At 48.3% G+C, this 13,519-nt stretch overlaps 1 protein-coding gene across 1 annotated transcript in view; it reads right to left on the bottom strand.

Moving 5' to 3' along the window:
* The window catches only part of GMDS (GDP-mannose 4,6-dehydratase), a 478,661-nt gene extending 466,399 nt beyond the window's left edge, over positions 1-12,262 (bottom strand). The window contains exon 1 of the mRNA XM_065885295.1: positions 12,019-12,262. Coding sequence (XP_065741367.1) covers positions 12,019-12,120 — 102 coding nt within the window. The 5' untranslated portion in view covers positions 12,121-12,262. The remainder of the gene's footprint in view (positions 1-12,018) is intronic.
* Between the last annotated feature and the right edge of the window lie 1,257 nt (positions 12,263-13,519).

The raw sequence follows: 13,519 nt of genomic DNA, 5'->3' as shown, positions 1-13,519 counted from the left end.
AGGCCACTTGCCTCCTCAAAGCCAACAAATGAGGAGTCTGTGGAGTTTTTATTTTTTTGTATTTTTGGTGTTGACTTGCAATATTATATTAGTTTCAGGTGTCCAACACAGTAATTTGATATTTTTACAGATTATACTCTAGACAAAGTTATTATAAAGTACTGGCTATATTCCCTGTGCTGTACATTACATCCTTGTAACTTTTTAATTTTATACCTAGTAGTCTGTACCTCTTAACCTCCTTCACCTATTCTGCCCCTACCCCCACCCCTCTCCCCTCTGATCACCACTAATCTGTTCTCTGTATCTGTGAGTCTGTCTCTGCTGTTTTCACTTACATGTGGAATCTAAAAACTAAGCAAACAAACAATTAAAACAGGAGAACTCTGTATTTATATAACAATAATGATGGTGATGATAGAACAGCTTTTTTATTAGGAACAAATTGGCATAAATTCAACTGGCTATTACAGTGCCCACCACAGAGCTCGGTGTTAAATAAATATTTGCTGAAATGATCCATTAATGCTCCTCATTAGATGAGGTTCCTTGAAAACAGGGACAATGGGTGTTCTCCATAATACCAAAGGAAGGAACATATTGCTTGCCAGCCGAAGGCATGCAAAAATATTTGCAGGGTAACTTAAAATGTGCAAAGAATTCCAAGATGAAGGAAATGAATGAGGGCTGGAATGTGAAGGGAACTAGAATCTGAAGACAAATACATGTGAACAGGCCAAAGCAAGAGAGAATTCCCAGTCAGTGCAAAGTGGGAACAAGCATATCATCTGCCTACCAGTCTCTCTTTGCTGCTGCAACAAATTTCCATAAATGTAACAAATGACCATAAACCACAGTGGCTTAAAACAGCCCCCATTCCCTACCTCCCAATTCAGCAGATCGGAAGTCTGAAATCTGCCTTGTCAGTCAGCCTCCGTTGCTTTCTGGAGGCTCCAGGGAGGATCCCATGGCCTCTCCCAGCTTTCGGAAACCGCCCGTGCCGCTTGGCTGTGGCCCCTTCTGTCTGCAAAGCCAGCCCTGGCCGGCTGAACCTTCCTTACAAGGCTGTCTTTTCTGACACCTCTGTCTCCCTCCTCCCCACTGAAGGACCTCCACGATGCCAGATCCCACAGGTAAGCCAGGATCATCTCTCATCTCAAGATCCTGATTTTAACCACATCTGCAAAGTCCCTTTTGCCACAAGAGGCAACACAGTCACAGGTTCCAGGGACGAGGATGTGGACATCTTGGGGTGGGAGCGTTACTCAGCCTGCATAGGCTGTTTATGAAACAGTGAAGAAAAACACCAGCCTGGAGTAAAACACTGGTGAGGGAATGCAGAAGAAAGCTAAACTGAATTAACCCTAGCAGACTGTGAGATCCGGAAGAAGGAACGAAAGCTCGGCATTGCTGTGCTGACAGCCGCCAGCGCCGAGACTCAAGTCACTTCATCACTCTGGGTGTTGGTCATCTCTAAAATGAAACAACCCCTGCCCTGCCTGCATCCCAGAATACCATGTAGAACAAGGGAAATGCTTTGAGAACTACAAGTTAATATACAAATGTAAGGTATTATGGCTAATATCACAGAGAAGCAGAGTCACACATCAGCAGTGTGGGACCGTAAACCGCACCGCTTCATCCCAGAAGCCCTCTGATCTTGTTGAGCAGAGTCCCGAGGCTTGACCTGCCCAGAAGAGAGCGTTCCCTGCGCGCAAAAATCAGACTGTTTAACACAATGTTCACATCGCTAGAATATATTCTTGCAATAACAGCAAACCTCATAAAAATCCAAGATAATAAATATAAAGAAAGAAAGAAAACGGGGAGAATTGAAGTATAACGGAAGTAACCTGGTTAACTTCAATCATGAAACTAAAGGGGAAAATGTTAGTTTTAATACCAGGAGGCAGGTACCACAGCACATGCCGGGCGGCGGGCAAGCAGAGCAGAATACAGGGCTTCCCCATCCACAGCTGCGTCCAGGCCTAGACGGGACACTGTGTGGCCGGGATCTCTCACCTGCGTTTCAAGCTGACGTTTTAAATGGCTTACAGGTTATTAGAACTTGAACGTCATGCTCTCACCTCACGCTCAAGAGGAACAGAACTGAATTCACTCCCTTCCCCAGAGCACTGCTGTTCCTTCCCAGGGACAGCATTTCTGGCCATGGTGATACCAGCCAGCCAGCCCAGCCAGCCTCCAAAATCAAAACAACCTCGGGATCTCCAACTCTTCCCTTCCTCCCCAGCCAGCCCCATACCTAACTTATCACCAAGTCCCGTTGTCCCTTTGATTCTCTTTCCTTCTCCACAACCAACGTCGTCTGCATCTACATCCTGATGATCTACCAGGTCTTCCTGGCTCTCCTACTCAAATTCACTCTGTGCGCCTGCACCACGCTGCCCTCTCCTCTCACTCTCCCCCATGCTGGGGAACGTACCGCACATAAGTCATGTATTATACGTGATAAGTGTAAGCACCAGAATTTCATAAGCAGCGTGTGCCAGGCACCACACTAGGCATTATTAAAATCATCCTATCTAATCTGCACACCACCTTGTGATGTGGGTATAATTAACTACATTTTAAAGAAAAGGGAATTAGGGTTCAAGATTAGTAAGTAACTCCCGGAAGGACGTTTTTTAAAGCAGGATTTGGTTCCAGGTTGCAGACTCACCCGAGGCTGGGCTCCACTCATGCCCCTGTTTATTTAATCAAACCCACACCCCTCAACCTGCTCTTCCAAGCCTCCCGGGACCTGCACGTCTGGACTTTGAATATACTATTTGCCATACTCCGTCCCCACGCCGCCCTCTGCAGGGAGCCCAGGCCCTCGCCGCCCTCCTCTCCCAATCTGACCATGCTTTGAGGCCAGCCCACGGAGCCTCCCAACTGCACTAGTCCCCACCACCCTCCTTTCCCTGCTACTGGCTGCAAAGCCACTCCTTACACTGACGGCCACAGGCGCACCCTCACCTCAGCACCTACACGTCTGCTTCCTTCCCTACCTACTCTGAGTCCTGTACCATGTCTTACACTCTGCACTTTACACACTGGGGATACTACAGGGAACAAAACATTTAAAAGTATATGCTGGTTCAAATAATTGTACACCTAATATTCTAGTACAAAACAAAATTATCTGATTTTAACCTCTTATGTCTCTGTCTACAATACTGGCTCAAAAATTAGTTATCAAACCCTAAAACAAATATCAATTGTCTGGCTGACACTAACTCACCATTAGTTACTATATTGGGAGTATTCTGTTAAACTCAAATTTGATCAGCCAAAAAGAAAAATTTGACCTGCCCCCTACGTTATGTCATCACACAATGACAGTTCATAAACGCTTCCTCACTTGGTCTATGATTCCCCGGTGCATACATAAATATATCTGATCAAATAACTGGCAAGGTCTCCAAATGGAATAAATGTTAAAGGCTGGAAATACAGCTTTTGAGATAGAAAAGTGAGAATGAAAATAGGAACATCCTTCACGAAATACTAGACTATGAGGATTTCTACATCAAAAAGAAGAAAAAAGGAGCATACAGGGGATCCTTCAGCAGCTCAGCTTCCTACAGAAAGGCCTCACAGCTAACCCTTTTAATACAATGGCATTCATAACCAGAAACTTCCAGGCTAAGTGATGCTCAATAAATCTGCTGAATTAATGATACTATGGATCATTTTTATTTAAGGGAAGATCTCCTTGTGATTCAGTGACTCTCTTATCATCATCATAGCAATTAGTATGCTGTAAAATTACCTGTCAAATCACTTGTCCCCCCTGGACTATCAGCTCCTTGAGAACAACATCATATCCATCTTGCTGGTGGCTATATGCCTAGCACCTAGCTCAACCCAGAATAAATCTCAGCAGATATTTACTGAATGAATAGACCCTCCACTATTAAACACTAAGCTCAAAATACAGATTCTTATATTTTTTAATATTTCAATCCAAAAAATAAATAACAGGAATTTTAAATCCTTCCTCACCAAAAAACCACTTCATTTGGTAAAACCTACCAGGGCAGACAGCTCAGAATTCCTGCTTTAACCTTATAAATTCTAGCAAAATACAACTCATATGTGAATTTCTTCCCAGTTTACACACTTAATTATAAATTCAGTACAGTTAACAGTCACTGGTTTTATTTTTTTTTTAATTCTCCTATTGGCCTTAGCTTTGAAACTGCTATTAAATGACTGCACTGCTTAAATACAAGACTTTTTTGCACACAATAAGCTATAATTCGTGTTCAATCCTAAAGTTATGGCATGCTCCACTCTGAACAGACTTTAGAGACCGCCAGGTGATCCCTTCGTATTATGGATTAAGAAAAAATTAAGGCTATACAATTAACTGGTGTTAAAACCCAGCCTCTGATTCTCAGGTCCACGCTCTTTCCTCAGTTAATCAATTAATTATGTGTAATGTAAAGACATAAAAAAAAGTTTCACCGCATAACAGTCTTTGACCAAAGCAGGACAGGACTGAAGACATCCTTCTCGTTCCCAGTTATGCCAAACCTTTCCTCCTGGACCGCAAATCACAGTAAGGAGGATTAGAGTCCAGTCCACTGCCCACAATCCTCTCACACGCACCAGACGTCAAATTTGTTTATAGCCTGTGGCTGATTCCAAATCCCTGGGAACTTTCCGCCCTAGGCGATAGATGCCCCCCACGGAGCAAGGCTGACTTTGGTGCCCTCCACATTCAATGTCCTTTCCCCGTATTGGAGTACTCTCACTATCTGGTTAGCTCTGTGAAGAGAGGTCCATTCTAGTCATGGGGCAAACGCCCTATTCCATGCCAGACTTCTTTTCTATTCGGTAGGAATAACTCTTCCAACCTGGCAGCAAAGGTAAATACCCTGCCCAAATCGATGCAGCTCCTAAGTAGCTAAGCAGTAGCTGAAACCCACACTGGCCAAGAAATCCAACTCCTCTTCCACTTGTCCCAAGACAGAGTCCCAGCACTTAGGGAGTTCACAAGGTAAGTCATCAACGAATTAATTAACGGTGTGACCTAAATGACAGCAAAGAAAATAAAATAAGGGGCATATAACGTAGCGATTAATACAGGCTTATTTTACTACTATAATCCGTATCTTTCCACAACTGCAAAAACAAACAAAAAAAAACTCTTGAATATGCTTTATTTTTCAAATTTGACACACCACCTATTTACCTCTCCTTAGAATTTATTTGTTAATTCTAGCAATAAATTTGATAGAAAATAAAATTACTGGGATTTACATTTCACCTCTGACTTTGCAAACAAGGACGGGAGTGACCTTCGGGCTATCTGTTTAACCTCTGCGTTCCTCAGGGGTGACAAGAAGACCGCCTCAGAGGAGGGCTCCGTTGCTCCAGAAAGGAAACAGGTGTAAAGCCCGCTAAGCGGTGCCTGGCACAGAGTGCATGCTCAACACACCTTAATTACTGTCATCCACCCACCATCACCGCCATCACCACCACCCAGAACATGAGTGTCACAGGAGGCTCATTTTTGTCTGTTCTGTTCACTGTCGTATCCCCAGTGCCCGACACATCGTTGGCACTCAAACATCCGTCGACCAAATTAATCATGAGCACTCGTACTTCCATCACTAAGTACAGGATGATCTGCCCCCAAATGTAATTGCCTCCAGGAGAAAAGATTAATTAAGCAAAAAACAACAACAACAAAACACCAAATTGCTACTGGAAATTTTGGGGATATGAAATAGAGAACTACCTACCCCTCAGCCCGAATGCAAGGCTTACTGAAAGAGAGAAGAGAGGAGGGTCCTCTCAAGTCAGGGAAGCATCTCTTCAGATTAAACTACCACCTGGAGAAAAGGCAAGTCCAAAGTATCCGTTAAGGGCACTCTGCAGGCCAAAAGATGTTCCAGCTTACATGACGGCGTCCAAGAGTCTAGAACAGGAGACTTCTTAGTCTCCTCAGGAATCTGGGCCTTGACAGCAAGGACAAACCCCACTCTGCAGAGAGGAAAGAAGCACAGCAAGTGAACCCGGAGCTGTGACTCCGGTCCACGTGCAGGTGGAGGAGGGCCCTCGCCCGCCTCCCTCCACCACCCGGAGACCTGGCTGTCCCTGTGCACGTTGGGCGGCGGGCAAGCTCTGCCGCCACAGGCTCCAACCAGACCGCCCTCACCCAAGCTGCAGCCCTGGCCCGCTTCTGAGGGCCCACGAAGTGGCTGCTGGCTCTTGACCCTCCACCGGGAGGTCTGTGGGCAGGGAAGCCACTCTGCTCCCCCATCTCCATTTCTTACCGTAAAACCCTCAGAGAACTGGGAAGAAGCCACCAGGGGTCTTCAGCAGGCTTCAGAGGGCAGCCCTCAGCCCCGCTTCCCCCCCTCACCCCAGACTTCTCCTAGACACACAGGCCAGTAATGTTAATATCACCTAAACAGCATGGTAAAGCACTAATCAAAAAGCAGCCTTTAAAAACAACCTGCTTCTCAAGAGCAGTGAACTTGTACAGTTTGTCAACAATCTGGCCAACAGAGCTAGTCTGACTTGACACAGGAGAGAAGGTCCGGAGAAAAGACTGGTGCAAGAGGTTCTCAGGCAAGTCTGAAGTTCTCCAAATCTCAGTTTCCTTGCTCGGTATAGGGAGGACAGTAAAAATACCTACCACCCACAGTTAAATGAGATAATTTATATAAAATGCTGGGCACACTGCCTGGCACACAGCAATCATTCTATCAATGTCAGTAAATTTTTTCTGTGCCCCCCCCGCCAAATAATCATCTACCAAGTGTCCAGAATCCTGGTTAAAGGCAAACATTTTGCCTCACTCCTTAAGCCTGATTCTTTACATGGAATCATAGCCAAATAATCCCAGTTTAGTGAAAACCTCTAGCAAAAGTTGAGGAAAGGCTGCTTCAAAGGACAGGCAAGTTGAGAACTCCACACCTCAAAGAAAGCCGTTCAAGATCACAAGTACAATTAGCAGTTCTTCTAGTTCATCTCGGCGATCAGGTGGTAGCTAATAAAACTCCCCTCGATTTCAGCCCTGGAGTCCCAAAGCCCCACATGGAGACAGAAGCACTGGGCTTTCGTGCGTAACGGGGAGACAGGCCATGCTCAAGAAGTCTGCAGGCTCCAGAGGCAGCTCTAGCTCGGGACAGCATACGCCTCCAACGAAGTGAGTGTCCGAGTTCTCTAAGGAATGGCCTCACGTGAACCACCTTCTCTAGTCCCTGTATTTTATTAATTTTCCTTTGTAAATTAAATACTATTAAATACTGAAATAGATTTGATTGCTTTCCAGGTGTAATTTATTATTATTCAACTTGACAGAACACCATGCTCCACATTTCACTACCATAGACTCCTTTACCCCAGTTTTTCTGGCTCACAGCAGCCCCTTTGCCGTTGTCCGTGAAGGACAGCGTTGATCAGTCCTCGCCCCGTGCTAACCGGCTGCGTGACCTGGGGAATCACACCTTCTCAGCCTCCCCTCCTCCTCCACACGATGATGGTTATTTAACTCCAGGACGAAGAGCTCAACGCACACGACAACGGAGTATTTTTTTTAATTCAATGGTTAACATGAGTACAAAAACGGTAGGAAATCTATCATACAAAACTGGATATGTTACTTTTTTTCCCTGAAATGGGTATTTTCTAAATCCTTTAAATCTGAAGTTACAACAAATCATTTTATCTCCTAAATTGCAGCTATGTTGGGTATATACTGTCCAATTCCCCCACAGTACCCTGAAATGCCTTGCTTCTACCCAACCAACAACAACTGCATTCTGTTCTCATTTCTACAGACTTCTACAACTTCCAGGCAACTTTTCTGCAAGATAATAAACATCAGCAAGTAAAGACTTAATTATGAAATATTTTGAGTACCTAATCTTTACCAGTTATGCTAGATATAGGGGATAAGTGATTAAGACACTTTTTTCCTAAACCCAAGGAGTCACAATCCTGTAAAGACAGAGCACTGTGCCATCACTCCCATCCCTCTCCCAGGCAGACATCACTAATCTATCATGGGCCTCTCCCTTGAACTGGACACAGCTTTGGCTCCGCGATTCCATGTAGCCATTACCAATGGCTATTTTAGTAGACTTCATCACATTTCACTAAATCTCCATCTACACAAATGATGATTCTGATGCCGATACTAGAATGCAGAAACTTGCGGGACACCAAATATGGATTAGAAAGTAAAACCAGAAGAAGTTATATCCCCGTCATCTATTATGAGCCCATTGAAGCATTATTTAAAAGGGATAAGGAAAACTGTGGAAAGAATGGTACTTCCTGCCAATTCTCAATTACCATTTTCCAGCATCTTAAATTAATTCTTAAATGAAGAAGATAAAGCCTGTGAGAGCCACCTAAGTCTAGGGAATCTGGCTGTTTTAAACATGCTCTCTTTAAAGGCTATGGTTGTCTGATGGCAGCTAGAACATGCTCAAAAGAAAATAATTAAATTAGTGAAAATAAAAAATAAGGCCATAAAAATAAAATTCTGAAACAAAATATTACGGCTTAAATAATCTGCCTGACAGCTCAAAGGGTCCATCTCTTTCCTCTACGCAAGACTTGGTAAAAATGTGTTGTCTGCCAACGGCAGACAAGTTAACTCCTCTTGACCAGGACTAACTTTCCAACCATTTAAAGATAAACGCTTTGCCTTCCATGTGTCATGGCGCAGAACTCTGGACTTGGTGTTTGCTTAGATGTCTGACCACATCTAAAGTGCTTCCTAAGGAAAACCTAGGCTACTTGCAGGTGTGGAAGACCTCAACGTGTCAGTTCTTCCATATTTAGAACACCAATATTAATTTCGTACCAAGGACACCTGACAAGGTAATCTACAGTTCCAACTTGCCTATGCTCCTGGCAGACACTAGCTTGACATAACAGATATCAGAAAGGGAAAAATCCACAAACGCTGACCATTCAGTTCTCTGAAGTCTCCACCTACCGAAAAATGTGCTCCCACAGTCCGTCAGGGTAACAAGAGCGTCCTGAGGAGATGACTCTATCGAGCTCATTGTGCATCAGGTTGCTGTGTCCCCGCGAGAGTTCAGTACTAACAAAGTTCCACGTGCCCACCCACTCTGCCTCGACGGTCAGGAAGCTCAAAGCTGCATTTCATGCCCACCTGGCAGCCGTCCTCAGTGCTGGGGACACTACCTCCATCTTTCTACAGCCTTCACTGCAGACTCCTATTTTTCTTCATTCCTCTTAGGATGGTCCAATGCTGTGTTTTTTTATTGAAGCCACCTCAGAATCTTTTTGGAAATAAGCAAGGGGTACAAAATGTAATAAATTCTCTTTCCTCCCATTATTACTATGTTTGGTCCTCATGGCCCCCCTAACTCTCCCCTCTCTACACTCCTGTACACGCTGTTCTCCCCAGACACAGCCCCTGCTACTGCCAGCATTCAGTGAGGTTGGATGAACCAGGCATGTGGCCCCTAACATATTTGTAAAATACGGACTTTGACATGTGCATTAAGTCCCTCAAAAACTGTGAGATCCTGGAGGGCAGAGAGTACAGCTTACGTAGGCTCTGGCTCCCAGCAGCCACAAAGCAAGCCTTGCACCCTGCAGACACACAGTAGAGACAAGTTCTGTTCATGGGAAGAGTAAGTCAACATTTTGGAAGCCCACTAGGTGAAGCCACACGGGAGGTAGTAAGCTCAAAAGAAGGTTTCTACCCTAAAGGAGTTAACAAACCAAAAAACTAAGCTATACAAACTATCTATGTAGCCAACATGGATTGCACATCTGTAAATACAAAGAATTGAAAATACAAAGCCTGGAATGATTGCATTTGGCTGAGGCTTTTAGCTAAGTTAAAAGGAGTAAGACTAGTGAGGGCATTCAGGTGCAAAATAATGACCCCACGGAGGTACAAGGCAATATTCAGGGACCAGCAATAACATTTCCCTGGTGTAGCAAAGAGCAAGCATAATTAGACCATGAGGTGAGCCCTGGGGATGGCTGGCGGAGGGTCTTGAAGTAGCAATGCAGAGCACAGCCTGGTTTTCTTCGAGGTGATTTAATAAGGTAAAAAAACTCCGGGAATGATTCACAACTACTGTCAGGAAGAGACAGGAGGAAGAAAGCTGGAGTGACTGCTGGCAGTGAGCACTAGAGATGCACAGCAGACAGGCACCCTGGCCACCTGCACGCACTCTCAAGGGCGAACGTGGGACAACCCATGCAAGAGCCCATCTTAGCACAAAGGCCACGAGAGCCCTAAGGGCCAGAGCAGCGGTTTCAATCTCACCTCGAATCTGAGACCTCTTCTTAGAGTAAAACAATCCCTCTCTCTCCCCTACTCCCCGTCTCTGTCTCTGTCTCTGTCTCTGTCTCTGTCTCTCTCTCTAGCTCTCTCTCTCACACACACACACAGGGCTGTAACTTAATGTGGGTGGCTTACCACAGAGGCAGTATAACAAAATGGCTTAGAGCAACTCTTGGGTTCAGATCTCAGCCCTGACACTCATGAGGTGTGCGCCCTCAGGAAACATACTTAACCTTACTTACTAAGCCAGGTGTAAAACAGGGACAAAAACTGTACCTGCCTCTTACATAGGAATATATAAAATGTTCAGCAGAGTGAGTAGCTCAACAAGCTCTCACCCAACACGACTAAGAAACTGGACAGCAGGTATGGCTCTCCAGACCCTTTGCATTAACCTCACAGCACTCCGAGACCCACGGCGGGAGTCACTGTCCTGGGAGATAAATGCAAAGCAGAGCAGTAAACTCCACCAGCAGGGATTTACGTGGCAACCAGAGTTCAGCACTGTGCCAGGGGCTGCAGAAGCCAGCACAACACCCAACAGATGAGGGGACAATGCACAGGGTGGGGTTGGAGGGAAGTGGGAGATACTGGTGCAGAGGTTAGAAGGAGCCTGACCCTCAAGCAGGGGTTTTAAGGTGGAAATGAAGTGGGGAGCCAGAACTGTCTGGCCAGGGAGTAGCTCAGGAAGACAGCCTGGAGGAGGCCACTCAGCACCTACCCGACCACTGTACTCCGGCTCTAAATAAGGCTTCCCTTCTAACCTGCATGGATTCACGCTGCTGGCACTTCCGTAGGCATAAGCCATACCAACAGAGTTACACGAAGAGCTTAACTAATTTCTCCATAATATTGAAAGTATGCAGGCCCTTGACTGAATTTGAGGGTTCTCTTACTCAGCCTCAGATCCCTGTCCCTCCCCGCCACCCCTCCCACCAGTTTTCAAACCGGGGTTTACTGTAATTACCTTACACACAGCACGATGCATGAGTAACTAGGAAGTAACCAGGTATCCAGCAGTTACAACTGTCTAACGCCCTTTGACTGTACGCCTAGACAGTTTCTACCTCTTTTCTTCTGCCAGAGAGTCTGACAGCAGTGTGAATCCCAACTGGACACTTCCTAGCGCTTTGACCGCGGGCTTCGGTTTCCCCATCTGTGAAGTGGAGAACATAAGAGCACCGCCTCAAAGAGCATCTGGGAAAACTAAATGAAGTCCTATCAGCCAAGTGACGGCGCGTAATAAGCACAGCCTGCGTGCGCATCAGGATTATCACCTTTATTCACCCCATCACTTCCTGAGCACCGGGTGTCGGCACCGCCACCGCCCGGGGGGGACCCGAGAGGCCCGGCCCCGGCGCCTCCCGCCGCTCGTGGGACACTCCTGAGGGTCTGGGGCAGGGAGGGGACCCGGCCCGAGCCCGGACCAGCCTGCCCCCCGTCCAGGTGCGGCCGCGGTCTTGGAAGTTCCTGCGAGGTGGGCTTTTAATGTGTAAGAAAACACAAAACAGGAAAACATTTCCTGGTCTGGGACTGCACAGCACCGCTCCCTCTTACTTCCTCCGCGACCTGGGACCCGGGCGAGGGGACCGGGCAGCAAGGGAGCCCCCGCGCGCGGGCACCGGCCTCCCCGCGGCCCGAGCTCCCGGCGCCCCCGCGGCCGTCCCACCGGCGCCCCGAGCGCACACGTGCCCGCGGCCCCTGCCCCCGCTCACCTGGCCCGTGATGCCCGTGATGAGCGCCACCTTCCTGGGCTTGCCAGTCTCGCCGTCCCCGGAGCCGCGGGCGCTGGGGCAGCGCGCCGCTGCCTGAGCCATGTCCGCGCGCGCAGTAGAGAGGCGCCGACCGACGGGGGTGTGCCGCAGGAGCCTCCTCGCCGGCTACAAGGACCAGCCCCGCGCCGCCCGCCGCCGCACTCTGACAGGGCCGCCTGGGAGGCCGGCGGGGCGGGCCGGGGGCGGGGCGGCCGGGCTGCGGCCTGGCGGGCGCAGCGTCAGCCGCATCACCGCGCGACGCACCGCCGCGCCGGCGGCAGGCCCCGCCCTCCCCGCCGACGGCCTCCCAGCCAGAGCAGGCCCCGCCCACTTCCGGCAGCGCGCGAACCAGGCGGGGCGGGGCTTGTAGGCGGTGCCTGCGCCTGAAGGGCGGGGCGTCGGGCGCGCCTGCGCGGGCTTATCCAGAGCCTCAGGAGAGGCTGGGATGCCGGGTTTTTGCGCCAGGCATGCTGCTTGCAAGGGCTGCCAGTGGACGGGGCGGGTCGTCGGCGGCCCGACTTCACCATCTCACGCTGCACGTCCTCCCCTCCACCCTCCTGAATCTCCCAGGAATGGTCACACTATCTGAGGATGCTGGGAAGAAGTAGGGGCAGACCTTTCCCTTAGGAGAAAGCCCTGAATCCCGTCCGAATCTAGGGGTCACGGCCCCTGGGTCATCGGCTTTGATAAGTAATTCCTGGAAACCTGCTGCAGTGCCCTTTGAGGAGTCTGGTTCTCTGTTTCCTGAAGGGCACTAGCGTTACAAGGCCCCTCAATGGGGTAACGGATAGGGGCAATGACCGGCCTCACGCCTAACCTGCTTTCTGGATCTCCTCGCATTTTTCTGAGGCTTGGAACCAGGCACGAGATTCCAAGTAACTCGATTCAAAATGCTGTAGTCAGAGGACTGGCAGAGCAAGACGAAGGTTTCTGACCCCAACCATGTGCAGCAGAAGGAAGTGTTGAGAAGACTGTACAGGTCAGTAAACCTGGACGTGCCGAATTTCAAAAAGTAATTCAGATGCAAGGTGGCGTCCCAGCTTGACGTCTGTCGAATTTGGCTTCCGTGTGGCAGCTGCACATAGGTCAGGGAGAGGAGAGGAACTGACTCAGACGCTGGCAGGGTAGCCGGTGTGTGTACCTAAGCATTGGCCGGAACCAGGGAGGAGAGAGGAACTTCCTTGTCCCCACTGCTCTGGTTCTCTGCACTGTACATATTCCTCTCCCCAACAGATCAGCACAGACCAGCACTTGAAATGACAAACTGAGTGACTAGGAGGTGCCCAACCTAACCTGCAAGACCCTTACAGACTTGGGACTTCCCTGGCGGTCCAGTGGTGAAGACTCCACGGTTCCACTGCAGGTGGGGGCGCGGGTTCAACCCCTGGTCGGGGAACTAGGATCCTGCATGCTGGCAGGGCCCATACAAAAAATGGGGGTGGGCGTGGGGGGAAAGACCCTT

The sequence above is a fragment of the Phocoena phocoena genome, chromosome 10, assembly GCF_963924675.1.
Source record: "Phocoena phocoena chromosome 10, mPhoPho1.1, whole genome shotgun sequence".
NCBI lineage: Eukaryota > Metazoa > Chordata > Mammalia > Artiodactyla > Phocoenidae > Phocoena > Phocoena phocoena.
The sequence above is the reverse complement of the archived record's forward strand: the minus strand, read 5'-3'. Positions and strand labels throughout refer to the sequence as shown.